At 38.5% G+C, this 26298-nt stretch overlaps 2 protein-coding genes across 4 annotated transcripts in view; one reads left to right on the forward strand and one right to left on the reverse strand.

Annotated features, from left to right (window-relative positions):
* dpr6 (defective proboscis extension response 6) overlaps positions 1–26298 on the reverse strand; it is a 119639-nt gene that overhangs the window by 37292 nt on the left and 56049 nt on the right. For both annotated transcript variants that reach the window (XM_070214695.1, XM_070214696.1), the window contains 4 exons: positions 10688–10929; positions 6637–6847; positions 6056–6183; positions 2434–2602 (listed from right to left, as the gene is read on the reverse strand). In XM_070214695.1, coding sequence (XP_070070796.1) covers positions 2434–2602; positions 6056–6183; positions 6637–6847; positions 10688–10929 — 750 coding nt within the window. The remainder of the gene's footprint in view (positions 1–2433; positions 2603–6055; positions 6184–6636; positions 6848–10687; positions 10930–26298) is intronic.
* Positions 12125–17137, forward strand: LOC138913056 (uncharacterized). 2 transcript variants are annotated; one of them, XM_070215309.1, is made up of 8 exons: positions 12125–12284; positions 13900–14241; positions 15295–15416; positions 15480–15584; positions 15639–15851; positions 15915–16238; positions 16298–16457; positions 16520–17137. In XM_070215309.1, the coding sequence occupies exons 2-8, from the start codon at positions 14229–14231 to the stop codon at positions 16996–16998; spliced, it is 1416 nt and encodes a 471-aa protein (XP_070071410.1). In that variant the 5' UTR covers positions 12125–12284; positions 13900–14228; the 3' UTR covers positions 16999–17137. The 2 variants fall into 2 exon arrangements, with proteins under 2 accessions (XP_070071410.1, XP_070071409.1); XM_070215308.1 differs by lacking the exons at positions 12125–12284; positions 13900–14241 and adding an exon at positions 14909–14967.

A 26298-nucleotide genomic window follows, 5' to 3' on the forward strand; every position in this document is an offset into this window, starting at 1 on the left:
AGCTTATTTCGGCATAACTTTATTTTTTATTTTATTTGCAGCATGTAAAACAGAGCAGGGGAAATACCAAATTACCACATTTAATGCCAACAGCTTTTAAATTCCATATTTCCAATATTACTGCAAATATTTTATATGCAAAGAAATAAATTATATATCAATAAATTTATTGAATCAAACCCTCTCAACTAATTTTAGTGTAGCTCAAAGTACTTGGGATTTTCAAGTGCTTATTAAAGGATCACTTCTAAGGATTTTCTGTTAAAATGGCTATCAAAAAATAATTTAAAATTTTGGTGTCGCAACAAACATCACATTTCACTCTGCGGCTTATCGCCCCTTCGCTTAGAACATCCGGAGAAGTGCAAACTCGTATATCCCGTGACTATTTTGTGTGTGTGGGTTTTTGTTTTGTGTTATTTTTCCACAGTGCCGCGGCCTTTGGCTCGTTTGTACGGTGGCGCTGTTGCTTCATTATTTTGTTTGTTAACCCACAATCGTGAAGCACCTGGCTGGTTGGGAAAAACCAGAGACCCGCTTTTCCCGGCTTTTTCCCGATGTTTTCTATTTCTATGCATTCATGCATAATGGCTGGCAAACGTTTACAATGGCAACAGCATGGATTTCCGCACGTTACCATTTGCGGTCCATTTGCGGCAAGCGGTGGGTGGTGGATGGTGGATGGGTGGGTTGTGTCGGGGTCACCATGGTGCTGTTAGCATGATTGAAAAACGTGCCTCCTTCATTTCCTTTTCCGGTTCGGTCCGGGTGCCCTTACCCCCCCTCAAATTGTATAGCATTTGCTGGCATTGTCGTAGGGGCTCCCGCCGTTGCCCTTGTCTCTCTTCTGGCCTTTACAATTACGTAATTTATTTTAACTGTGTCAAATTCACGACGATCGACAGCGATTATGCTGGCAAATTGCAACAATTCCTCTGCCCACCGAGTCCCACTCGCAATTTGTAAATGTCGCCGGCATCCGTCTTTGTCGCTGGTGGAAATCCTTTCCCCGGGAGCCTGAAGCTCTCGCAATCCGGAGCTGGGAGCTCGGAGCTCTCAACTCTGTCTGGCACTCACTTAACTGCAATTAACCGCAGTGTGCTAATTAATTTGCTCATAATTAATGCGATTATGTGCTGCGAACCAGCTACAAAACATCCCAGCTCCCTGGCATTCCTGGCATCCTGGCCCCCTTGGGTCACATCAAAACTTCAAACCGAAATTGGGCCATTTTCGGGCTGCTGGACGGGATTGTTGGACCGCTGCACTTTTGCGGTCCGGGTGGAAATCAAGCGAACTAAGTTCCTGCACAATTTATTAAGGACCCGGAGCCGGTCAATTGTAAAAGAGTCACGGGCATCCTGCATGCAGGCGGAAATGAGGCGAAATTGCAATCGGAAACGGGGCTCTGTTCGCTTTCAGTGGGTCAAGGCGGTCGGCGATGGGCGGTCGGGGTCACCAGTCAGTCGGTGGTCGGTGGTCCACTGGTGGATCTGAATCTGAATCTGAATCGCTATCGGTCCAGCCCCCGAACCAAGACCATTTGACTTCATAAAACGTCCCGCTGGGTAACGCCCTGTCACGGATACATGTATTCAGATGCCGCCAGGACGTTTGAAAATTTGTCACACAGCAAAAAAATAAATTAATAAAAAGTCTAGGAAATTAATGCATTTTTTCTGTCCATTTCTAGCACTTTTTCGCTTTGGTAAAAATTCCAGGAAAGGCACAAATATAGAGGTTTATATCAAGGACGATGAGAAACGTATTAAAACTTTAATATTTTCAATAATATCTTAAAAACTTAAACTTAAGGAGCTACATCTCTGATATAAAAATAATCAAACTATAAATTCCCAGAAATATTTGTACATTTTAAAATATTACTTGAGGTTCTTTTTATTGTGACTGATTTCTGGCAAGTACAAATATGTATCAAACACAAAAATATAATTTACGATTTTTGTTATAGTTTATAGGTTTAAATTTACTAGAAAACGGTCCTAAATATTTTATTTTAACAAATCAGAAATCATATTTTTCCATATTTTTAATCACCATTCCAACTGTTTCAGCAATCTGCCCAACAAATAATTTTTCCAAGTGCCTAGAAATAGGCACCCAGGGCAATTTTGTAGAAAACTAAGTACAAATTGGATTTGCAATTTGTATCTCCCAGTATAAACTATATATGCATTTTTTTGTGTGCATCGGAGCTTCAAACGCAACAAAGAAAACAAAATGGCATCGCAGCGGATGGCTGTCGGGTTCGTTTGTCAGTTAATGTAAGCGCTCTCGTACAAATGGCATTTCATGGGCGGGGCATTTTCGAGTATTTGCCCAGAGGATGGCAACAATTTTGGGGGCCAGGGCTGTTCAGATTTTGAGGTGGCACGGGTGGGTGGTATTGGGGGCATGGGAAAGGGTACTTACCATTTAGGACATGGACACGCACACTGGCCACATCTGCATTGGAGGGCGCACAGGAGTATTTGCCCGAATCGGCCAGATCTGCATTCTGTATGAGCAGAAATGAGGTTGTCACATCGCCCTTTTCGGTAATTACCGACACGCCGCCTCTTGATGAATCATAATTAATGACCTGCAAATGGAGGAGGAGCTGCGTGAGTACATCGTACGTTCCGCGTGTAAAACACCCACTCCTTTTCGCACAATAATGCCAAAACAATGAGGGGACAAACAGCAAATTTCTTGTTGCGACGGCTGTTGTTCCTAATGTAATTTTTGACCCGCCTTAAAGCCTGCAAAAATGTGTAGATTAAATATGACTTAAAAATGACTGGAAATAGTAGCCTGATATCTTCCTTTGATTTCTCTCCCCCGCATCGCCGTGTAAATTATACATTTGAATTGCAAAATAATTCAACGTGTCACAAAATGCTGCCCTTGAATGACACTCGGGGAAATTGTGATTTTAATTGGAATTCGAATTCGATGAGTGTGTTTCGTGATTAAAGTCAACTCTCGACATCAAAGATCGCGTGAAACGCCAGGCAAATCAGGAGGATTTAAGGCTGCTCCCCATCATTATGGTTATTACTTTCTGGCAGCCATCGAAGTCGACTTGATATTATCGATTCGTGCAGGATGACGGCAGGTCCTGTCCCGAGGACTGGCTCTAACAGCAGCTGAATGCATATTAAGTCGCTCCTCCCGGCTGACAAAAACAAATACCGGAATAATTTGCCAATACAGGCAGGGCAAAGTTCACAATAGCACAGAGAGCACAGAGCTGACAGGGAATTGATATTAACACATAATGCCGCTGACGGGGCAAAAGACTTCGGTGGGAAAAAAAAATGCTGAAAACAACAGCGACGGAAATGAGACTGCTCACAACCCTTGGGCCAAGGACCTCGGGCCAACTGTCAGAGGCATAATTCGCCATCTAATCCCAACTAATCGACGACATTTGCGATAGTTTGAGGAATGAAAGAAAAGTTAGCGTCGCTGATAATGATGACGATGGCTAATATAGATATAGACATCAGGAACCAGAGCAGGAAATTGGATGAAATAATACCGATTGCGGAAATATGTTGATTGCACGATTACATAGTTTATCAAGTGATAAACAAAACATAGAGGGTGACGAATAATAGTAGAGATATTTTTGAAAATGTAGTGTAAATTGTTATTAAATACAATTTTATTCTGTGAATTAATTTTTAGAAATATTGAAAAAATTTGATAAATATTTGAGGGATTTAAAAATGTGAATCGGTTATCTAGCATAGATTATTTATTAGTTATTATTATTTAGGAAATTTAGCTAAATTACATTTTTTACAATGATCAACAATTTTTTAAAAATTATTACTGGACATCTAAAGTTTTTCCTTATTTAATTCTCCAACTTTCCTCATGCTCTCAACCATTCATACCCAAAAAAGACTGGATATCAGTCATGAAAACAATGAAAATGGCACAAACTTTGTCGCCGAAACTTTTGGCAAGTGAAAAGTTTGCCTATCAGTCGGCTCACGATATCCTGACCCCATTATTGCTGACTCCAGCATAAATATCATATTTGTATTATAATATTTTCTGCCCCCGACACAAATTAGTTAATGAGCGTGGGGATGAAATGGGGGGGGCGCAAACATCAGCGTGCCGGAATAAATGCGAATCTGCATTTTGTCAGTTGATAAATTGAAAAAAAATAAAAAAAACATTCTGCCATTCGGAGTTTAAAAATTCATGGCATGCCGCCTGCAATTTTCATGACAACTGCAGCTGTTCCTGACTTCTTCAATCTGGGGGATCGGATGGGATTGCGATTGGGCGTGGGGGAAATGCTATATACAAAAGACACAAAAGGAAATAATAACACGGCAAACAATGGCAAAAAGTAAATAAAATATTTGTGTAAAATGTTTGTAGCTCATTGAAAATGCGCATATATCCGATTTATGTGGCACTCACCAACGCAATAATAGCCCGCATATTTCGAGCATAAAATCCAAAACCAAGCAAGGGTCATAAAAATCCGTACTACATAAAAGTCGCTCGGGGCCAGAGGATTTGAGTGACAGCAAGTGTAAAAAAGCGGACAGCCGATAGAAGGTACTTGAACATTGAAACAGGGCCAAGAAGTTCAGCTATAAGCCGAAGCCAAGGCAACGGGAAATGCCAGTTATTCACAGGAATTAGCCGGAATCCATCCGACATGCTAGCTATCCACACACATATGTCAAGAAACCGGCTGACCTCAGGTGGGAAAAATGGAAGTGGAAGTGAAAATATGCAACACGTTAATTACAATTAGCGAGCGAGCGGAAGTGCGGAAGGGCAAAAGGGGCTGCATACATTTCAGTCGGTTTCAGCCGCGGTGGAAGTGCATCAACTGGGTTTATCCATCCATTAAACTAATTAACAGAAAATTTGCATGGATCGTAAATAATCCGTGCGCACGGTGCTCGGAGCACGAAGTACGGACAGGACTTTACAGCAAAGCCTGCAGCAAGGACGCGTTAAGGTTCCTGCGGCCACTCATCGCACACACACACACACACACACAGTACCTTTACAGGCAGCAAAGGATTTTAATTAGAAAATTCCTGGAATACATTAAAATACGCCAAGTGGCTGTGCAAGAAGTGAGCAGCAGTTGTTGGCCGGATTTGTGTGTGCAGAGCATTTAACTCCGTCGTTTTTGTCCTTTTTTTCCAGGACCAACAGTTTTTTGTTGATATTTTGTTTGGCTTTTGCATTGCAATTAGCGTGCAACTGTGGCGGATTTAGCACTTTGCAATTAGCCAGCAGTGGCTGCTGCTGCTTAACTTGGCTAAGACAACAGGGCTAATTGGCAGCAGAGGAAGGACAACTAAGCAGGGGCTGAGACCAAAGGCGATCACAATTTTTCACTCACTTTTTTTGCTGTTTTCCTCTCCTCTATTTGTCAGCAGCGGTAATTTAAACATAACCCATCCGCCAGACGCCATTGACCCAGTTATCCCTCGCCTGGCACTTTCATTTGCATTTGCATGTGTGAAGGACGCAGGATACCGCGGGGTGCGTTGATTCACTCATTAAAATAACAACAGCTGACGTTTAAATAACGTTGACGATGGGGAGACGATGCCCGAATCTGATGAGGGTCTCGCAGGATCGAGAAAAGGATGTGGCGAGCAAGTGTCAGCGGAAGGCGAAAGAGAAGGATAACTTTTGCTGACACCCGGTGGCGTATGAGTAACGAAGTTCGCCTGCAGGGGATTGAAGTTTTCTGATTCGAGGAGCAACGTCCAAAAGTTGCGGATGACACATGTCATTGTTAAGCGAATAAAACATGGCTGATGAGGGCAATTAGAATGTTAAAGAGATAAAAGATATTTTGGGATGATTGAGAAATCTCTGCAGTTATTTTACATGGATTTTTGCCAATAAAAATAAAACTATTTTACTACTATTAAATACCTTTTAAAATGGTCAAACAAAATGGCATTTCAATGATTTCGCCCCTCAATCCTCGAGATTAGCCAACTCCAAGTGGTCACTTCTCGAGGACCGGAATACAACAATAAACTTTAATTACCTCCTCGTGATGATACCAAAAGATGTAGGCCGGTGGTTCGGGGCTGAACTTCACAGTGCAGGTGAGATTTATGGTGCTGCCTTTATCAACGTGAAGGTCAGGACCTCCCAGGATGGTGGCCGTGGGAACTGGAGACCGTTGGAACCGAAAAAGATAGAGAAAGGCGAGGAAAAGTGAGTGCATGAAAAAAATTGCTGTCCAAAAAGGAAAATAATCAAAAAAGTAAGGACGCAAGGTGGGCGATGCTCGTTGGCTGGCACTGTAGAATAATAAAGTACGAGATAAAATGGAATTATTGTCGTATAAAAACCAAGACCTCCACATTCCATCGACATCGCCTTTTCCTTGGCCGTGCATGTTGCTCACTCGTTGGCTGTGTGTAATTTATTTGTTCAACAACTTCGTTTTTCTCTGCATTTCGTTGGGTTTTTTTCTTACTTTGTCACCAGGCCGCCGTCACCGAGTGCCCTTTGTTATTTGCGACGACAAATGTTGGATTTTTTATGAAGCCCCGGCTCTGAAACCGAATCGGCATCGCAATCGGAATCCCGATCTGAGTATCCTGCCCCCTTTAAACTCACCTACGACATTCAGGCGAACGAAATAGCTGCGCACCGGCTGCGTCGATATCTGGCACTCGTACATCCCGGCGTCCCGCTTCTGGGCCCACTTTATCTGCAGGGTCCAGTCCTCGGTGTCCTGGTGATGGGTGGCCTGGAAGCGCTGGTCCGAGGTGTAGGTGTACGAGCCCACCGTCAGTATGTGGATGTCGCGGTGCCGAATCCAGGAAACCTGCAAAATTCCAAAGCAATCGCAAATATTTGTACTCTCGGCTAAAGGCTAAATCAAAAGGATTTCGAAAACCGGTAATCAACTTAATGGAGAGCTCGTATTGGCTGGGACAAACTAGTGATATTTATGAGGTTTATTATTTTAGAGAGTTTTATAAATTAAATGTGAATACTTTTGCTAGTAGCTTAGATAAATAAAATATATTCTTCCGAAAAAATCACCTAAATTACTTAATAAATAAAATAAGAAGCTAGAATCGGAATGGGAAAATTTAAAGGGAAATTAAGTTAATTAAAAAGGAAATAGTAAAATACTTCGTATAAATATATTAATGTCTTAGAAGGTATTTTTTAATCTGTCGAAAATATATATAACAAATATCTGATTTTATAGCATTAATGCGATTTGTTCTTCCTTAAACACTTCAACTCACATTCAATTAGGTAAGTTGCACACAAAACGATCGTAAAATCGCGCCATTTGTCTGCTCCTTGAGCCAGCGGCTGGCCCATTAAAAATGCAGCAATTGAAAACGAATTGCCGACGCAGTGCCATCAAAATCGAATAAAACGCCCGTCTAGAAGGAGCCAAAAAGGAGCGCGTTGAAAGGATGGCGATGAAAAAGTTTTGCATCTTTTTCGCTGGGCGTACGTGACGCATGAGCAACGTGTGACGAACGGCTTGAGTTTTCCGGGTTGGGAATCCCGGGGGGATATTCCCAAATCTCAGCGGAATCTCTAGTGCTGCTGGTCGTGCTCGAGCTGTTTTGGCTTTGCTTAATTATCAAAAACTTTTTAAGTAGTTTGCGGTGCGCAGAGATAACTTTGTAAGCTGGCAGGGCGGCTTATGTAAACTTATTAAGTCAAATGTAAATGCAAAATTATCGCACTTGACAGCCGAGTACCCACATGCACCGCCGCACGTATGTATGGTAATTTCTCGCAGTGAAAAGAAAGCACCAAAAGCATCCCCTACCACCCACCACCACCCACAATGATGCGTGCGTTTAATTATACGCAATGTTGTTGCATACTTTCGAGGGCCGCCTTCAACAATTGAGTTTTCGGGCTAAGGATGGTAGGATGCCATGGTATATGGTACGGTTTGTTATGGGGCTCTGTTTTAGGTTCGGTGGCTCTGCCAAAGTGCATGCGAGAGTGCATAAAAGTGAGAAAACATGGCGCTCGCACTTTTGACAACTCCCGCACACTCGCAACGACAACGCCGCCATTAAACAAACATTTTACGCAACAAATTAAAGCGTAATTAACAAGTGCACGCTGTGCTGCATGCGGTCCTGTAATGGAGCCACGCCCCCGAAACCCCAAACTCCCGTCTCCCAAAGGAGGTGGACTCATATTAGCAGCCACGCCTCGGCAATATGAACAGAAAATACAGAGCGAAAAAAGGCACAAATCAATGTAAAATCAGTTCTAAAGCATAGGTTAATCAATTATTTATTCAATATTTATAAAAAAAATCTAAATTTATATTATTTTTATTGATGAAGATGAATTTAATAAAGAAAGATGTAAAGTTAAATTTTAACTGTTGAATAAGAAACAAAATTTAAAGGAATCTTCCAATTTAACTACAATTTTTACAACAAAAGGATGAAGCTTTAGAAAAATAATTTAAAAGGAACCGATAGATTTTTTGATTTTATATAGATGTTAACTGTGATAAATATTTCTGAATAATATTTTACTGCGATGTTAATATAAACAAAAATTAAAACAAGTAAAATCAAAATGCTGAAAAGCGAATATAATGTAAATTAATAGTTTAAAATGTGATTAAAATAAAAATTTCAAATTTTTGAATATGTTTTTCGTTTTTGATAATGAGAATAATCAGAATTCTTAAACATTTGTTTTCTGTGTTCAACATCAGAAACAGCAACAACAGCTCGACATTCCGCTTCAAGTTGCAAGTAGTGCCCAGTGGGTGGGGTGTTGTTGGGGCTTCCATTGAGCCACCAGGGTGGTGCAAATGGGTGCCGTGGTGATTTGGTATGGGGCAGGGCCGTCCTCTGTGGCGGCAGTGCAACTTTTGGCTTCGTGCAACTCGGACTGTGAGCCAAGTGCTGTTGACGCGTGCGGCGAGAGCAATTTCATGAAATTGTTTAAATAATTTCGCGCTCAAATGCAATTGAGAGGGTGGGCAAGGGGCAAGAGGCGGCAAGGGGGGGCAGGACTCAAAAAGGCGCGCCCACTTGAGGTTGAACAGTTGATGTATGTGTTAGCCGACATGGGTGAGTTTTCTGCGACTGCCACTCGTTCCTCTTTTGTTTGGCAAGAAATTAAAAGTTGCGCCTGCTAACGGCATCCTGCAACGCCATCCGCATCCGCATTCGCATCCGCATCTCCATTTCACTGGCTGCCAGCGGGATCCACATCCTGGTGGCGCATTTGTGTCAAGTGCTCGCGAGCGTGTTGAAAGTTTGTTGGTTTTCGGCATCGCATTTTCCCGCGGCAAAAAAGGAACGGAGAGTGTGAGAATTGGCAAGCATCTATATGAAAATTTTTGCGAGGATAATAAAGCATCTCCTGGGGCGCAGAGACGTGTGTCCCACTCATTAATCGTCTGCCACTGCCGTCTGCCTAATTATTCATAAACCTATCCGTAGGGCATATTAAAAAAGTTGAGCCCCCCGTTCAGTCACCTTTTTGACAATTATACACATTTCATTAAACACAATTTAAAGGATGCCCATCTGGGCTAATTAAATGCTACAAAATGCCTACAAAACACATGAATATATTTGCCGTCTGAATGTGACAGCGGGGGAGACTGGAGATTAAGCTCCAGGAGCAGCAGGCTGCCTACGGCCGACCTTTGTCTTGTGACCCCCTGCAAAAAAACGGGGAAAAACGGGACAGGGAGCAATTAAAGGAGATAAACAAAAGAAACAATTGCAAAACAACAACAGACCAAAAAACAAAGAGGAGGCAAAAAATGAAATTGCTAAATTTCCACAAGACAAAATAAAAAACAACTTGAAGCCAACTTGAAAGTCGTCTTACCGCAAAACGCAAACAAAAGGGGCGGGCCGTGAGGTTAAGGAACTAATTAAAAATTTCGCCGTCATGCCAGGGGAATTACATTTTGGTCTACGCGTCGTCGACCAGGTTAGGAAATCAGCCAAGAAATCAACGCGAGAGGCGGTCGCAAAAAATAAAAATTATTCCGCGCATGGAGAATAAACGAAAGTTGGCCCAAACTTTAATGGCAGGGCGACTCGTTGTCGTCACGCACGACAACAAACTTTTCGACACGACTACGCTGTTAGCCCCGAAAACCCCCCACAAAAACAGTCAGTTACAGAAATACACTGAAAAAATCACCACCTTTTTTGTTGAGATTTTTAAACCAAATTGGAACAAAATATCAAGTTTAAGCAGTAAAAGATCTAGAATCTGCCTGTGGGGGTTTCCGTACCTAATTTTTTGTTGCATACTTTTTGAATACCAAATTTCCTTTAACTTTTCTATTATCTTAACCAAAAGTAAAAGGTTTTAAAAGAATATGTTGATGTTTTAAAAGAATATGTTAATATTTAAAAATCTTATGGATCTTAAAGGATTTATTTAAGTTTGATTAATATTTTAAGGATTGGCTTTCGTAAAATAGGAAAAGTTAGTTGATTGACAGACTAAAGGAAGCAAAGTGTTTAAAAAAATTCATTCCTATTATGTTTTCAAAACTAATATATTTTCTTCAAGTGCTCCATCTTTAAGCCAAAACTCACCGTTTTGTTGGCCAAAAAAATTCATTCCTATTATGTTTTCAAAACTAACATATTTTCTTCAAGTGCTCCGTCTTTAAGCCAAAACTCACCGTTTTGTTGGCCAAATTGCGCACACGGCAGCTGAGATAGGCGGACTTGCCCATGAGGGCGGTGACATTGCGCGGCGTCGAGGGATCGAAGTAGGGCTCCATCCATTTGGGATGGGTGTAGGCGGCGGTAGGGGCGGTGGGCAGGAGCAATGCCGCCTGGCCGGGGGTCGGAGTGGTTGTCAGCAGGTCGTCCAGCGAATTGTAGCCCTCGATGGGTCCCTGCACACCGCCGTTTGTCATGTCTGAAAATGGGAGGAAAAAAGCCGAGTGAGAAACGGGGAATTTCGGTGTGAAAAAGTCAAAAGCTGCAAATAGACACAAATGCACCTAAACCTAACACCCCGGCACATGTAGATTTATGCAAATGTGAACCTTTTATCTTTGTGCGGCTCACCACGAAAATATTAAAAACCCAAAGTGCAGCTGTTCGCAAGAAATTCGTGTGGCATGCCAGTCGCACACAAAATGACATTTACATTCATTCAGTCACTCGGATGGGGAAACGCCCCAAAAAAGAACCCTTGCACGCTGAGTAACACTCTTTCGGCTGCAGTCAGTTTTGTGGGGTTAGAATAGGTCGGGTTCGGGTTCGAGCACCGCCCCAACTTTGCTCATTAAAAGTGCCCTGTTGCTGTGCTCTGCGGTCGAAAGGTGAATCCAAGTGGCCCCGGGCCATAGTATTAGGCCTGTGAGCTTTTATTCTTCAATGAAGACCGAGGGTCCTGAGCAAATGCATTCACTGAGGGAAAAAACCCAGTCTAAATTTAAGAACAAAGTTCTTAAATTAAGAAATTTTGGTTCTTAAATTTTGTTCTTACAATAAGAACAAACGTACTTAAAAAAAGAGCAAACATTCCTAAAATAAGGCAATTTTATTCTAAGATTAAGAAACTGTTGTCCTAAAATTAAAAAATATATATAGTATTTATGAACTACAAAAATTATACATTTTTTGTCCAATAATCTACGAGAGAAAATTAATTTAAAAAACCAATTTAATATAATAAAGAAAAGCAAAGAAGTAACATTTATTTAGACAAAAAATCATGGTTTTTAAAATACGATTCTATTTTGAGTTCTTGAGATTTTAAAAGGTTGATACAGTCATAATACATTACAAATCTTAAAATGTTAATTTACTTAAATACGCTTAATTCTAATATACGATTTTCCATTGTTTATTGGGTGTACATGTAAAGGAGGGCTGAGAAATTTATCAATGCTTAGAATTTCAAATTTATCTGTTGCCGCGCCAACTTCATAAGATTGGAAATGACAATTAAATGCATTTAAACTAACAACTCTGCTCACAACATAAATACATTCATTTTCCAAGACAAACAAAAATATTTTAAATATTTGGTCAGGGTTTTCGTTTTTAACTAAGTAATTGTTGCTTTTATAATCCATACCTTTATATATTATTGAGTTGCTTAACTGAGCATTATGTAAATTAAACGGACAATCAATTTTACTTAAGCAACTTTCAATGTCGTGGTTAAGTGGTAATGTGTTTTTTATGACAAACAGTGTTTCAACAGAATTCTCGAGTCTTAGTAAAAATTGACAAAATTTAATACCTGACTTAATTGCCAAGGTATGAGGGGGATTAACCCGCGATGTAATATTTTGAAAATAAATTTTGGCTTCCTTGTGCTTAGCTTCGAATCGCATGCACCACAAATATTTTAGTGGACCGCACATACGAATAGCTCTGGGATAATGCACCATAAAATGGTGCTTCGGCTTTAAACTTCCGTACAACTTTATGTAGCCTCCGTGATGCTTTTTAATTAACATTTTTAGTTTTATTAGGTCCTCTGTTTCAAAAGTAGATTTTCCGAGTAAGTCAATTATATCCAGCAATGTTATTAAAATTCTCCAGTGTTTATTTCTGGGTGGAACCAAGTCACCGATCATTAATGGCAAAAAATGAACAAAACACATTAGCTCACTGGCAGTCATCCGTAAATTACAAGATTTTAGTCTTCTTATTTCAATATTCGTTGAAATGTTTCCAACATTAATTTCGCCATATTGGAATAAACGCTTTCTTGTATTTAGTTGATCGAGTGTAATGATATTTTCATTTATAAGAGATAGTAAAATGTGACAGAGATCGTAGTTGCAGACTCCTTCATAAACATCGTGCATTATATCGAAGCAAAAATTATCGGGAACGTTAAAGTAATCCAAGTTTTCAAAAACGCAGGAATTTTTAATGCCGGTTTCTTGAAAGTTTTGCTCTGACAACATCTGTCGATAGTTCTCGTTGTTTCTCAAAAATCGTCCTTTTTGAATAACGTCGTATCTCATTTGGGTTTTGGTTCGTGTACAAGATCTACAATACTTTGTTGCATTGAAGGACTGAACATACCCTAATACACTGTTTACTGCCAAATTATCTCCTACAATTAGGATAAGTAGAAAATGTATTTTTTTGTCTTGTCCGTCTATAGAAAATTCCATTCCATTTTCTAGCAATTTAAGTTCCTCTACCAAATTATAAAAGCAATTTTCATTCCCAATTTCCTTAAGATTTTCTGTGGATACAAAAGCTGCGTGAAAAATAAAATCCAATTTCGATAACAGGTGCTGGGGCATCGTTGGAAAATTCAAGTAACAACCGCAAATGGAATATGTGTGGGATCCCAGGGGGTTATTTATTTGAAAATCGTCCAAATAAAGGACATAAGGAACAACTAAACTTGTCCCAAATTTTGATAATTTGGATTTAAATAGTTCACCGCTCGCTAAGTTAGTCAGTGCACTATTGGACGCATAATTTTTAGCATTTTGCAAAGTTTGCGACAAAAGATTTGAATTCTTGAATATAGACCTAATCATAAATTGTAGTGGCATTACAAAGATCTCGTCGGTTTTTGTGTCTAAGGTAGGATTTCCTTGTACATTAATTGCTGCCAGTCTTTGGTTAATGATAAAGGACTTTGGTTCCTCATATAATTGCTGCTCCTTTAACATTTTAAAAAGTTTATATTCGGTTCCAATTTTGGCAAACGGTGACTCGCAAAATTTCAAGATATTATCCATGTTTTGTTGCTTGCCTTGATTAATACATTGCCGAATCGCTTTGGCCATTTTAAAGCAAAGGGCTGTTATCATTCCTTGAATCTCTGTCACATATTTTCTTGGCATCTGATTTCGAGATAATAAATCAATGGAAAACATTAACGCGTCTTTCTCCAAATCAGTTATGATATTAACCTCGTCATAAGCATCAGTACTTACATTTTCAATGCTTTCAAATGACATGGAGGTATCATTTTCAAAGATATCATTTGGTTGATCTGCGGTCCTTGCTCCCTTCATATATGGTGAATTGTTATCAACGTCGGGTTGATTCTTATGCTGGGTATCCAAATGCCTTTGAAGTGCTGAAAAGTTTGAGTGCAGCTGATTGCAATTTGGAACAATACATTGTATTGGAAAATCAGTCAATGTTATAAAGTGATCATACTTTAAATGATGAATTAAAAGTTTTCCGCTGGAAAATTTGTTTGAGCACCTGAAGCAAGCGTACATGATGTTCCAAGGTAAGTAATAATATTCTCTAAAATAAAATATAAACAATAAAAACTTTACATGATTTCTTGCGTACCGAGGGCAGAAATTGGGCGTACCTTTAAATTTTGAATTTCTAATGCCTGCAAGTAACGTCTTCGTTTCTTAAATTTCGTTGATATCAAGCTTGTTTATTGTTTCCGTCTTTAATGTTTTCGTTGTATATGTGTGTACGATAATCAAAACAAAACAGAAAAGTTTCGATAAAATTATCGAATATCGGATCCTATTATCGTAATTTACTAGTAACGCGCTTCAATAAAAAGTGTACACCAATAAACAAATGCTAATTAAATATTAATTAAAAAATGTCCCCCTTTTTTTATTTGCCTTAAACTAGTTATATTTTTAACATCGATGTCTTAATAGATATCGATGATTTAACGGAATGGTCACACTGAACCATTCCCAATTGTTCGCGTGCACGACTGGTTGTGAAATCGAAAAAATTGTTGAAAAAACAGTGCGTGTTAAAATGCCGGCTAAAGCTAAAAGAAAGCGTATAATCCTTTCGGATTCGGAGCCTGAAGAAAACATTGAGGAGGTGAAGGATCAAAAGAATACAGCTGACCCGGTACCGTGCTCAACTTTTGAGGTTATGTGCCTAAGTCCGGCCTTACCCGAGGACTCAGACAAAGTTAAGCTATCTAATTTAATGAAAGAACTCGGTATGGAACATTTAATGCAATACTTGATTGGTAAGAAAAACATATAAACCAGTCGTGGCCAGCAGAAGCAGCACTCCCGACCCATGGGCTACGCAGTTTTTCTGCCGCTGCGCTGTTAGCGTTTCGACATCCACGTTTCTCTGCTTAACAGCGTCGAAAAGCTATCAGCGCAGCGGCCGAAAAAACTGCATAGCCCATAGGTGATATAAACAAAATAAATGAAAAGAATGTGAAGAAAGGAAAACACTCCAGTTGCGACAGTGTGTGTATTAGTATTTACATATGTACGCTCACATTTTTTTTTCTTCTCCCTTTGTTGCTCCGCTGATTAAAGTTAAGCTAATTTTTATTCCTTAGATGCAAATATAACATTTGATTGTTTAAAATACATGGACAGGGACGATATTAAGGAAGCAATTCCACCACTGGGTCCGCGTTTAATTTTCAGGGAAAAACTGTTTGAGTGGAGAAAAACTTTTGTAAGTATCTTAATTTACAAAAAAAACAATTGGCATACATTTTTAACTCTTATTTCTTTTAAGTATGAAGCCAACGAAAACTCTGTTGAGCCTCCACTCAAACAAAATGAGCCTGTCAAAATCGAAGAAGACCAAAGTATCAACAGCAGAAAATCCATTAATTATAAGGTATTATAGAGATTTAAGCCAAGTTTTTTAATAATATATGTGCTTTAAATGTAGGACTTGAAAAACTTAATTATGGAAACATCTCGAGGAAGACAAATCTTAAACTTCTATGAAGCAAACAACTGCTTGACTAAGGAAAAAAGAGACATTTTAATAAATATAATTTTAGAAGATGCCATTGCAACTAATGTTATATTAAAACCGTTTGACATGGCAAACATAACTAATGATATTGTCTCAATATTCCCGAAGGAGAAAGAAATGATGGTATGTTTGATATAGATTTATGTATTAAATTCATATATTTTTAAATTCATTTATATTTTCTAGGATTACTACTTTATACCAAGAAGTGGCAAATCTAATTGTGGCGGAAAACTATTTTCCAAGTTCAAGAATCGAAATCATAAACGTAGTAAGATGGAAATCCAACATGTAACCCAAAAACCCTCATTAGATCAAATGAGTGAAGTAGATGTGTCTGTGGGAAATACGTTGAAAGGATATTTAAACCGATCATCCTCTAACTGGGAGGAAATAAAAGACAAATGGCAAAAGACGTTTACAATGCGGCAGAACGACTTACGCCAAATGGAATGGGAAGAATTTTTTAAGTCGTGGTCAAAACTATCTCATGCAAGGGCTCCAGAATTGGTACGCTAATGTTTTTTTTATATAAAATACTCAATTATTAAATATTGCCTTTTTTTTAGATCTCAATTGATTTCAACATTATGTACCCGTCCAAAAGTCACTTGCTTTTAGCAAAGTGGGACTCTTTTAAAACCCACATTGCGGCTGTGTATAAAAAATCTCTTTCAAATAAATGCTTTAAAGAGTTATTTAAGAGAGGTGAAAGTTCGTTCGATCCAAGTAAGTATAAATTGCCAAGTATTATTTTACCACGTAAATATAACCGTTTTATATCTTTATAGACATTCAGGATTATATTTATACAACATTGCTGACTACTTTACTGCCTCCATCAGCTCGCTTTGTGAACGAGTCGGGCAAGCAATTCAAAAAGACAACAATTATGGATTCCCAGGAGTGTTTCATTATACGGGCTGACACTCACAGTGACATAGATATTAAAATAGCTAAAATAATATCAAAATTCTACTCTGTCGGTATGACCGTTCAACCTTTTTTAGTGGTCGTTGGATTAGCTGATGATTGCATTAAAAGTTTCTTTGTTTACTTTGAAAAAATGTTATACAAACTTGATTCATTTTTGGATAGTTTGGATATTTGCTTTCAAATATTTCAAGTGCTTAATTTAAAATATCCTTCCGCCTGTCAGCAACCATGGCTATTTATCCAAAAATACTTTTATGAAATATCAACTGAATATGATCTTAAGTCGCCACGTATCGCTCATCTACTTAACGAACTGAAAAACTTATCAAACTAACATGCGAGTATTTTATTATCATTCGAAATGCATAGAGCCATAGTTTTTTGCTAAAAATTTAAGTTAAAATTTACTGAAAAAATCTACTTTTACGTTATTAAAAAGAAAGACTTACAACTGAAGTATGTACCTTAAAGTGTAATGATACACTTAATTAATCTCAGAAGCAACTTGTATGACTGAATATTGTTGTAGAAATTAATTTCTTATTGTTGAGAATGTTATGAAATAAATAAATGAATTTATATTCTTAAATAAAGTATTTTTAATCTTAAAAGAAGATCACTTCCTTGTTTACAATACTCTTAGGTTCAGAATATTTAGTCTTAATTCTATACCATTGACATCTTAAATTAATAAAATGTGTTCTTAGATGAAGATCAATTTTTCTTGATTTTAGATTTTTTGGTCTACAATAAGTGTTCTGCATTTAAGAACATTCTGTCTTAATATAAGAACAATCGAACTTGACTCATTCCCATGACCAAACGTTCTTAATTTAAGAATATTTCTCTTAATTTTAGACTGTTTTTTTTCTCAGTGTTTTAAAGCCGCAGACAGCGGCAGAAGAAGGCATAGTAATATACAATCTACAGTGAAACAGTTTATAATTTATAAAAAATATCTAACACATTTTTTTATGGGTTTTAGATTTTATATTTAAATTTTTTAAAATTAAATTGAGCTTATTTTCAGTTTATACTTAAAGCCAGTAAAACTTAGAAACTTAAGTTAAAAAATTCTATACTATGTAAAACAGCATAAATATTTTGAATAATTCATTAAAATAAAATGACCTTTTAAATATTTTAATTTAATTAAAGTTTAACGAAGCTATACACCAAAACATTTAAGCATATTCCTTGAAATATGTACACATTTTTAAATATTAATAAAATATTTTTTTTACGTTAAATAAAACACTTGTCTTCTCTGTTACTGAGATGTTTGTGAAGTTTACAAAACAAAGAACTAACAAGGTTTTTAAATATATTTTTTAAATATTTTATAGCTTGTTAATTCTTTTCCTAAACTCAAAGCACTGTTCGTTGAACACTGAGGCTGCAAACGGGGTTCTGTGGCTACGAGCTGTGGAAAAGGGTTAAGAGGGTGGCCAGGAGAAAGTAGAAAGGGGGCAACCTTCAAGCGAGTGAAGTGTTTGCGGTTGGCAAGAACAAGTGCACACACACAAACACACACATGTTGCAAGCGGAATTGTGTCACTGCTCACACATACATACTCTCACTCACACAGATGGCAACCGCAAGTCTGCCTTTCTTTTTCTGCGGCCAACCCTTTTCACTGTCGGGCTCATGGTTATGCAAAATATTTGCACTCAAATCATATTTCAAGGATTAAAACTTGCATTCATTCGAAAACTGTTTTTCCACATGCACGCGCCCAACGCTCACGCAAATAAATACACGGAAAAATATTGCAAGACCAGTGACTATTGATTTTAAAACGATTTTATGGTTTTGAGTGATAAATTTGAGGTATTAATCAATGAAAAAATCCTTTTGTTAAAAAATCGTTTTGAATAAGATTAATTATAAAGAAAAGCAAAAAAACCTATATTTAATTAAAAGGAACAAAAAGTTTATAGATTATATTTTGATTTCATTTAATTTTGTATTCAGACTGGAATTATTTTCCGTATATTTTATGCAACATTATTTTTCCTTCCCCTTTTTTCCTGTGTTGACAAACGTACAAGTGCGCACCCACAACTTCGGCTTCATTAAACAAAAGGCAGCTGGGAAAATCTACCCCCCTCCCCCCAAGTGACGCGCTTTTTCAAGCATAAGGGGGCGTGGCAAGCTCAATATGCTTAATGTGGGTAAATTTGAGTGAATGTGGCATTTAATTTAAGCTGCTCCACTGCAATTGGCATCTGCAGCACCACAGTCACCACTTATCCAGCTGGCAAATGCTCCTCCTTTTCGTCTGTCTGTCTGGCTGGATGACTGCATCCCGAATCCTTCGACTCGCAGGACATGTGCATTTGTCGCTGCTCAGCTTAGTGGTTTGTTAACTACACTCATGTTAATGTTTCTCATATTCCCAGAATGCAGCTAGAAGACATGCCATTTACGGTGGTCGTTGTAAACAACTTTGGGGGGCGTAATAATGCGTAAATTCCATATTTAAAGATAATCGAGTGAGTTCCTAAAACCCCCGAGGGAAAGACAACATTAGCCAAAGGCCTATTGCAATTTCAATTCGAATTTTCAATGAGGGACATTATTAAATGCTAGTTGTTTGCTAAGAACTATAAAATATTAATTTTGTGTAATTATTGACATAATATATTTGGGGTTTGGATAATAAAGTTTAATCTGAATCTTAAGGAACATAATTAAATATTAAGTAAACTAGTCGAAGTTTTCTAAGCAACTATCATCTAATCATTTTAAAAATGAGTGCACTTCCTTGAAAGTTTATTGCTTCAACTTTTTAATAATATTATTTCTCTCTGATTAAAGACCCGTTAAACCAACGAGAGCTCGCTTTAAGAAGCGGTAAATTCGAATTCAATTGCCACCGCTGAATTTTCCTCATTTGCGGCCGATGGGAAAGCGGCATGTGTGCAAGTGGGTGCGAGTCGAGTGAGTTTTCCCACTTTTTCTCCCCATGTGCGTGTGACTGGGGTTGGTTTAATCATTACGGGGGCTACGCCATTCTACCAGTCAGCTCCTCCATTCCGTAACCCCCTCCGTACCGCCCAGAACCCATCACCTACATCCCAACCCACTCACTTCACCCACTCACACAATGACTTTGCATATTTGCCCTTAATTTTCGACAACGTTGACGAGCCGCGTGGAGCAATTAAGAAAACTTTTGCAATTTTCACGCTTTTGTTTCGGCATTTTTTTTCCATTTCACTTTTTGGCAGAGACACGAGGCGAATATCGCAAAAGGGCCGCGGGTCCTGAAAGTCGACTGAAATGATGCGTAATGTGCAACACTTTGAACCTCTGCCTCAATGAATTAAGCTTATAAAACCGCCCAACCTTCCCCATAATAGCTGCCTGCCTATGTTGGGTTTGTAATTTAGGAAGATGGGGATTCCGACGCACTTAATTGTGTTTAATGGCATTGAATTTCATAGTAAATATCGTTACATTTCGCTGGCTTCGCGGTAATTAAAAATCAACATTGGCCGGGAATCGAGTTACACGGAATCCTCCTTTTCTGTTTGAGTCCATACTTCTTCTTATTGCCAGTTCTTATTTATACCTGGTGATGGTAAAGAACGGGGTATATTGGAATTGGTAAAATAACTTAAAAATCTTGATTTGAAACAATGATCGATTTGGTGTTTTGTGGTATCAATTTGAACTTGATATGCGGACTCTTACAAAATTAAACGGACTTTTTTTTGCTGTAATAAAATTAAATAAAATTAATAATCGAAATACGAATATTGTTCAAGGGTTAGCTCTAGTCCTTCGGTAACGGTTCTTTTTTTATTTCGATATTAAATTTATTTTAAACCTTTAGATACCATTTCTTAAAAGAAATTTACTACCAGGTATCTGATAGTCCGAACCTTACAGTATTCATCTGACTTGTTTCTCGTCTTTCTGTCTATTGACTGCTTTATCGTACCACTCATTTGGGATGACGAGGGCAATTGGACGGGTCTTGAACGTGGCCTGCCAGCGACTCCTTGAGTAATGATGCCTTTTGACATTGTCTAAGCGATTTAATGCGTGGAATCGTGAGTTGGCTGGAAATCAAATGGGCATTGAGATGTTGGCCCTCTCGAATATGCAGGCGGCCGCCATTCAGCCACTCAAGCATGGGAACCGCCGAACCACTGAACCCCTGAGCCACCGAACCACTCCAGTATCCAGTCACTCATTTATTTATGTTGAGCACGGTGCATTGGGAGGCTTTTGTGGCCGCCATTCGCTCGCTGCTCTTTTGGCCATCATCGCCTGCGGCTGGGATGTCTTAATTAAGCTTAAATGATGCTGCAAAATTTATTTCATCTCGCACCAGGAGCAATATCGCCGGCTGGGGGATAAGGTGGGGAGCATCTTCTCTATACGCCTGCCGTGCATATAAATTATCCACGCAAATTACATGGCACGAAAATTGAAATTGTGTATGTGTGTGTGGATGGGGATGTGGTGAGTGGGCGTGGCCAAGTCTCTCTGTTGAAAAGGCTGCTGTCATATTTGCGCCGCTTCTTTGCTTCACACATAATAATTTTTAATGCTGTTCATTAATTAGCGTCAATCGAGAGCAGCTTAATTGCTCGCATGATTACCCCCGAAAAACAGAGGAAAAAAGAAGCGAGGCTACAAATTGGAAACACAATGAAAGGCTACTCCACCGAAAGTTGATCATATTCTCCGCAGGAGTTGACCCCATTAATTGGTTATAAGTGATTTACGAGTGCATAAATTGCAAGTCATTATGCTTTTTTTGTGAAATGAAAAATTAAGTTTTTATTGTCAAAAATTTGTACTCCTTAAGCAGGAGTTTCAAATTAATTAGTTCCTCAATAAATTTAGTATGAACTTTTTTATTATAATAATAAATATTTTAGGTTTCTGTAAAGCTTTTTGGATGTTTTAAAGATATATCCACAAAAGAAAATACTTGCTTTATGAGGAAAAATTAGAAAATACTTGGCTGTCATAGTTTATAATGCAATATTCTGGGTCAACTTTCACCAGCGAACTTTTTTCGTTACCTTGCCCGCAAAAGTATGCTATGAAAAATAAATCCGTCCAGCCTCAAAAGGAAATAGTTTGTGCATGAGGAATTTGTTGGTTCCACTTAATTTGTTTCGGGATATATACATATATCTACCTCTGCTCACACACACTGGCTCATAATCAAGACACATTTCCCGGCTGTCTGAGGCAATTTAAGGGCTTAACATCCTGTTTGCTGCCTTTGTCTCTTGTTATCTTCAACCTTGATTGACAACATTTTTGTGCAGCGTCCTCCTGTTGTTCCTGTTGTTGCTGCTGTTGTTTATCCGGTTTGTTTGTCTTTGCATAGCCACTTCGTATGACAAAACATGCGATACGACACGACAACAAGAACAGGCAACAACTAACACATGCCTACATATATATACACACACTTGGCTTAGACACAAGCATAATTCTTGTTATGAAATATTCGTAAAATTCATACAAAGTACAAGCAAATGGCATGTGAGTAAGTTGAAAGAAGTGTGTGTATGTTTAGCTGGCTCTCCTTTGCCAAGAGTGTGCGCGTATGTGCTTTACCCCATTGAAGGCCGAAAGCATAAAGTGAAGTTTATACAAGAAGTTGCCCGTGCTCCTGCAAGTCCTGCTGGTCCTGGAAGTCCTGCTTTTCGTTCAGGTTCCGACTATGGCTCTGGTTATGGCATGGCTTATCACCTCTGGCATGGGTTGGAGCTTATAATGAAGCATTGTTTGCCGCTCAAAGTTTGGCCCGAATGGAAAATGGAAAACAACAACATCAGCTGCAGCTTCTCCGTCAGCTTCAACAAAAAGACGAGCCCCAGGGAAAATGACGGGGAGGAGAATGGGGAAATCGGGGTCCTCGGCAGATATTAAAACAATATTTGCCGTTGCTAAAGTTGGTCGCATAAATGCATGCAGCTACTTATACAGAAACCAAAGTACATTCGCTTACAAGTCGAGGAGAGCACTGAGAAAAATAGTTATAAAGTAAAAGAAATAATTAATCTTTGTAATATTCAGTTTTAATAACTTCTTAGATTTTTAGAATAAATTAGAATTTGTATTACTGAAAATAAATATTTATCAATGGATCAATCAGTTTAATAACTTGTTAGATTTTTAGAATAAATTATAATTTGTATTACTGGAAAATAAATATTTATCAATGGATCAATCAGTATCATATTTATTTATTATATCGACTTATACCAATAAATCCATTTTACATTTTTTGCTAGGATGCCAAGAACCTATATTTAATAAAATACTTTATCGTTAATTGCTTTTTCACAGCTTCGTATAAGTTTTTAAATAATAATTCTGCTGAAACTATTTTCTCATTAAATTATATTTACCAACCCTTTTTTCCGCCGTGCACCATTTGCATGATAATTCAAATGAAGGACCTGCTTTCGGGCCTGGTTAGCTTTGGTTTTGGCCGGCAATTTGCCTGCTCAGACCTTGATTAGAGCTGCCCCATTGCCGTCTGTTATTGTTTGGCATTTTGCACTAGTCTCGATTTTATTAATGATCACCATAGATTTTCCAATCAGAATGTGTAATGCCTTTGCCGCCCTAATGGGGGTCACCGCCCAAGGGCCACGCCCCCTGGTCCCTTTTTCCTTTTCGGGTGTGTGTGTGTGTGCGAAAGGAATCTATTCAATGACTTGGAAAAGGGTCTTTGGTGGCCTTGGACCCGGCCGAGGAACCCAAGAAAAAGGCTGACTGACGGTCACAATGTCACATGGCCAATGGATTTGGCCCGATTGAAGGACAGAACTGTTGTAGAATTTTAATTGCGTGTGTTAATTTTTTGGGGCTCCTCCATTCAATTTAAATTTATGGTACACACCCGAAGCCCATAAATTGAAGTGGGTCAGGCGGCAATTTAAGGCGCAATTTATTATACTGAAATGGGTGGGATTTTGGGATCTGGTTTCTAGAAATTGGATCTCGATCCTTTAACGATTGGCCAGGTGATGTGTGGTCTCTGCATTATGCAATGCAACTTAATCAATCAGCAGCTGCGTATCTTGATAAATGTCGGTTAAGCGATTCGGGTTTTTCAGCTCTTCATTCAGACCGGAAACCGCAATGTAGACATTTTAATTGAAGCCGGCAAAGTGACATGTCACAACATGTCGTTGGTTGGAGAAAAAGGGGCGGAAGGGGATAGTATATTTACAATTGGCGGCAAACCGCAAAAGGCAAACTCGATTGCAATTGTTGAGCCGGCTGCCGCAATAAAATATTAAATTCAAATGAAAACACAATAGATTTTGCTCAGCTCTCTTGGATTGTTGTTTCTTTTATCGTTTCATCCATTGAAATATTTAGCAGCACAGTGGTAATACATATATATTTTCACTCCCAAAAATCAAGGACTCATCCCTCTTGTTTTACGCCCATTTTTCTCCCACTTCATGCCACTGTAAGCCGACACAGCTGCTGCTGCTGGGAAAACCACATGGCAAAGTGCAAACAAACATATAATAAATCATTTTTAAATAATTCACAATCTGGCCAAATGGCAGGCCAGCAAACACGAGTGTGCGTATCAATGTGCAGCTAAAGTCGAGCTCCAAAGCTCCGCTTTTCAGAGGGTGTAAAAAATGTAGAAAGAACCCAAAAAAAACATGACTAAAATGTCGCTTTGGGCTCAGCACAAGCTTCACTTTTGGCCATCACGAATTCGATGGCAGATCCGCAAAACGTGCTGCCAGCGCTGGGAGGATTGGAGCTTTAAGAACTTGCCCATTCTGTTTTTTTTTTTCAGTCGGCCTTTCCATATGCATGTGGCTAAGAAGCGGCAAAAAGAGGGAGGGGGAGTGTTTGCCGTACGCGTTTCGCCTGCAAGTCCCATTCGCAGCTTCGAGTTTGATTGAGTGCCCCTCCGGTTGATGGCCGCATTTGGAATTGAGTTAAAACGTAGCAAATGACTTAAAAGTGCCAACTATGGCATGCTTAGCCATGTCTCTTCCTCTTCTGGCCCTCCTGTCCTTCTGTCCGTCCATTCTGTCCGTCAGTCAGACCATCTTCATCATGCACACACGACGGGCAGTGGTGTCGACTTTGTGAATCGGAAATCTAGCCAAGTCAAAAATTTAATGGAGGAACTAAATAGATATTTAAAAAGAAAAATAGGTTACGTCTATCTTCCTATAAAGTTATTATATTATTTATCAGCGTAGTGAACTTGTCCGTAAGACCCATTATTGTATAGTTTTTATAGTCAAGCTGAATAAATTCGAATAAATTTAACCCCTTTCAATACTTTCAAATAAATTTAAAATAAAGCTTCCAAAAATATGTGAATCGGAAATCTAGCCAAGTCAAAAATTTAATGGAGGAACTAAATAGATATTTAAAAAGAAAAATAGGTTACGTCTATCTTCCTATAAAGTTATTATATTATTTATCAGCGTAGTGAACTTGTCCGTAAGACCCATTATTGTATAGTTTTTATAGTCAAGCTGAATAAATTCGAATAAATTTAACCCCTTTCAATACTTTCAAATAAATTTAAAATAAAGCTTCCAAAAATATGTAAAAAAAATTAAAAAAGTGATTGCAAATCACGCTTTAATATTCCGTTAATAATCCAATAGATAGCCTGGATTTGACTGGAAAATATTCGAACGAGCAGCTCTGATGACGTGCAATCAGGACGAAGTCGTAGGAGGATGTGTCGGGATCTGTGCAGTGACAGTTATTCACTTACATAGTGGCACTTAGTTATAGACCGATGGAAGGACGAGGAAGAACGTGCACAATCATTGCGTCAGTCACGTTTTGAATTGAAGAAATTCATCAGACAATTTCGACTGCGACACAGAGAGTCATTCCTGTAGCTTCATCCTTCGTCCCATTCCCTTTGGCTTGGGTTGGGTTATTCCCAACTTAAGTTCGTTGCCAGCAATTTGTATTCCGTTGAGTGGGTTTCACCTCAAAGAAATACACAAAAACGGGCACGAATTGATTGAATTAAATTGGGATTTTTATGCGTGCATGATTGCATTGATGAGCGGCTTTCACTCGTTTTTATCTACAGTTTTTCCCCCAAACTCTTTCACATTCGAATGCTTTATTGTTTGAAACTCTCATCAGTGTAGTTGATGATGCCATTTTTATGTGCTTTTTGTTTATTGCGTGAAATGCATTGAAATGACAGCGTTTAACCATTTTATCGCTTTCTCTTCAGCGCGAATGATTTGCACATGCTCGTCGACGGCAAATTGAATAGTTTAAATAATTTATGGTGGCATTTATGCTTTTGTATAACTTACGATTATGTGCGAAAATAACCATAACAATGTTGCAGAATGACTTTTACAGATGAATGCCAAAGAGTGTATTATAATGACGTCTGTTTGTGTATTTCAATTAAAGTCAACGGCTCTGCTGTATTACTAAAAATAGAATTTGAACTAAAAATGAAACAAAAATATGTAAAGTCATCCATTAGGAGTTCGTGCAACCATTCAAAAATCCCTCTGTTAATTTTCCACTTGGTTAAACTTAACCGCTCAGGTGTGCGGCAGGCTAATCTCAAAGCCTTTAGCCCGAAAACGTGCTTTAGCCCTCTCTCCAAACTAGACT

This window comes from Drosophila takahashii, chromosome 3L (genome assembly GCF_030179915.1).
Source record: "Drosophila takahashii strain IR98-3 E-12201 chromosome 3L, DtakHiC1v2, whole genome shotgun sequence".
In the NCBI taxonomy this organism is placed as follows: domain Eukaryota; kingdom Metazoa; phylum Arthropoda; class Insecta; order Diptera; family Drosophilidae; genus Drosophila; species Drosophila takahashii.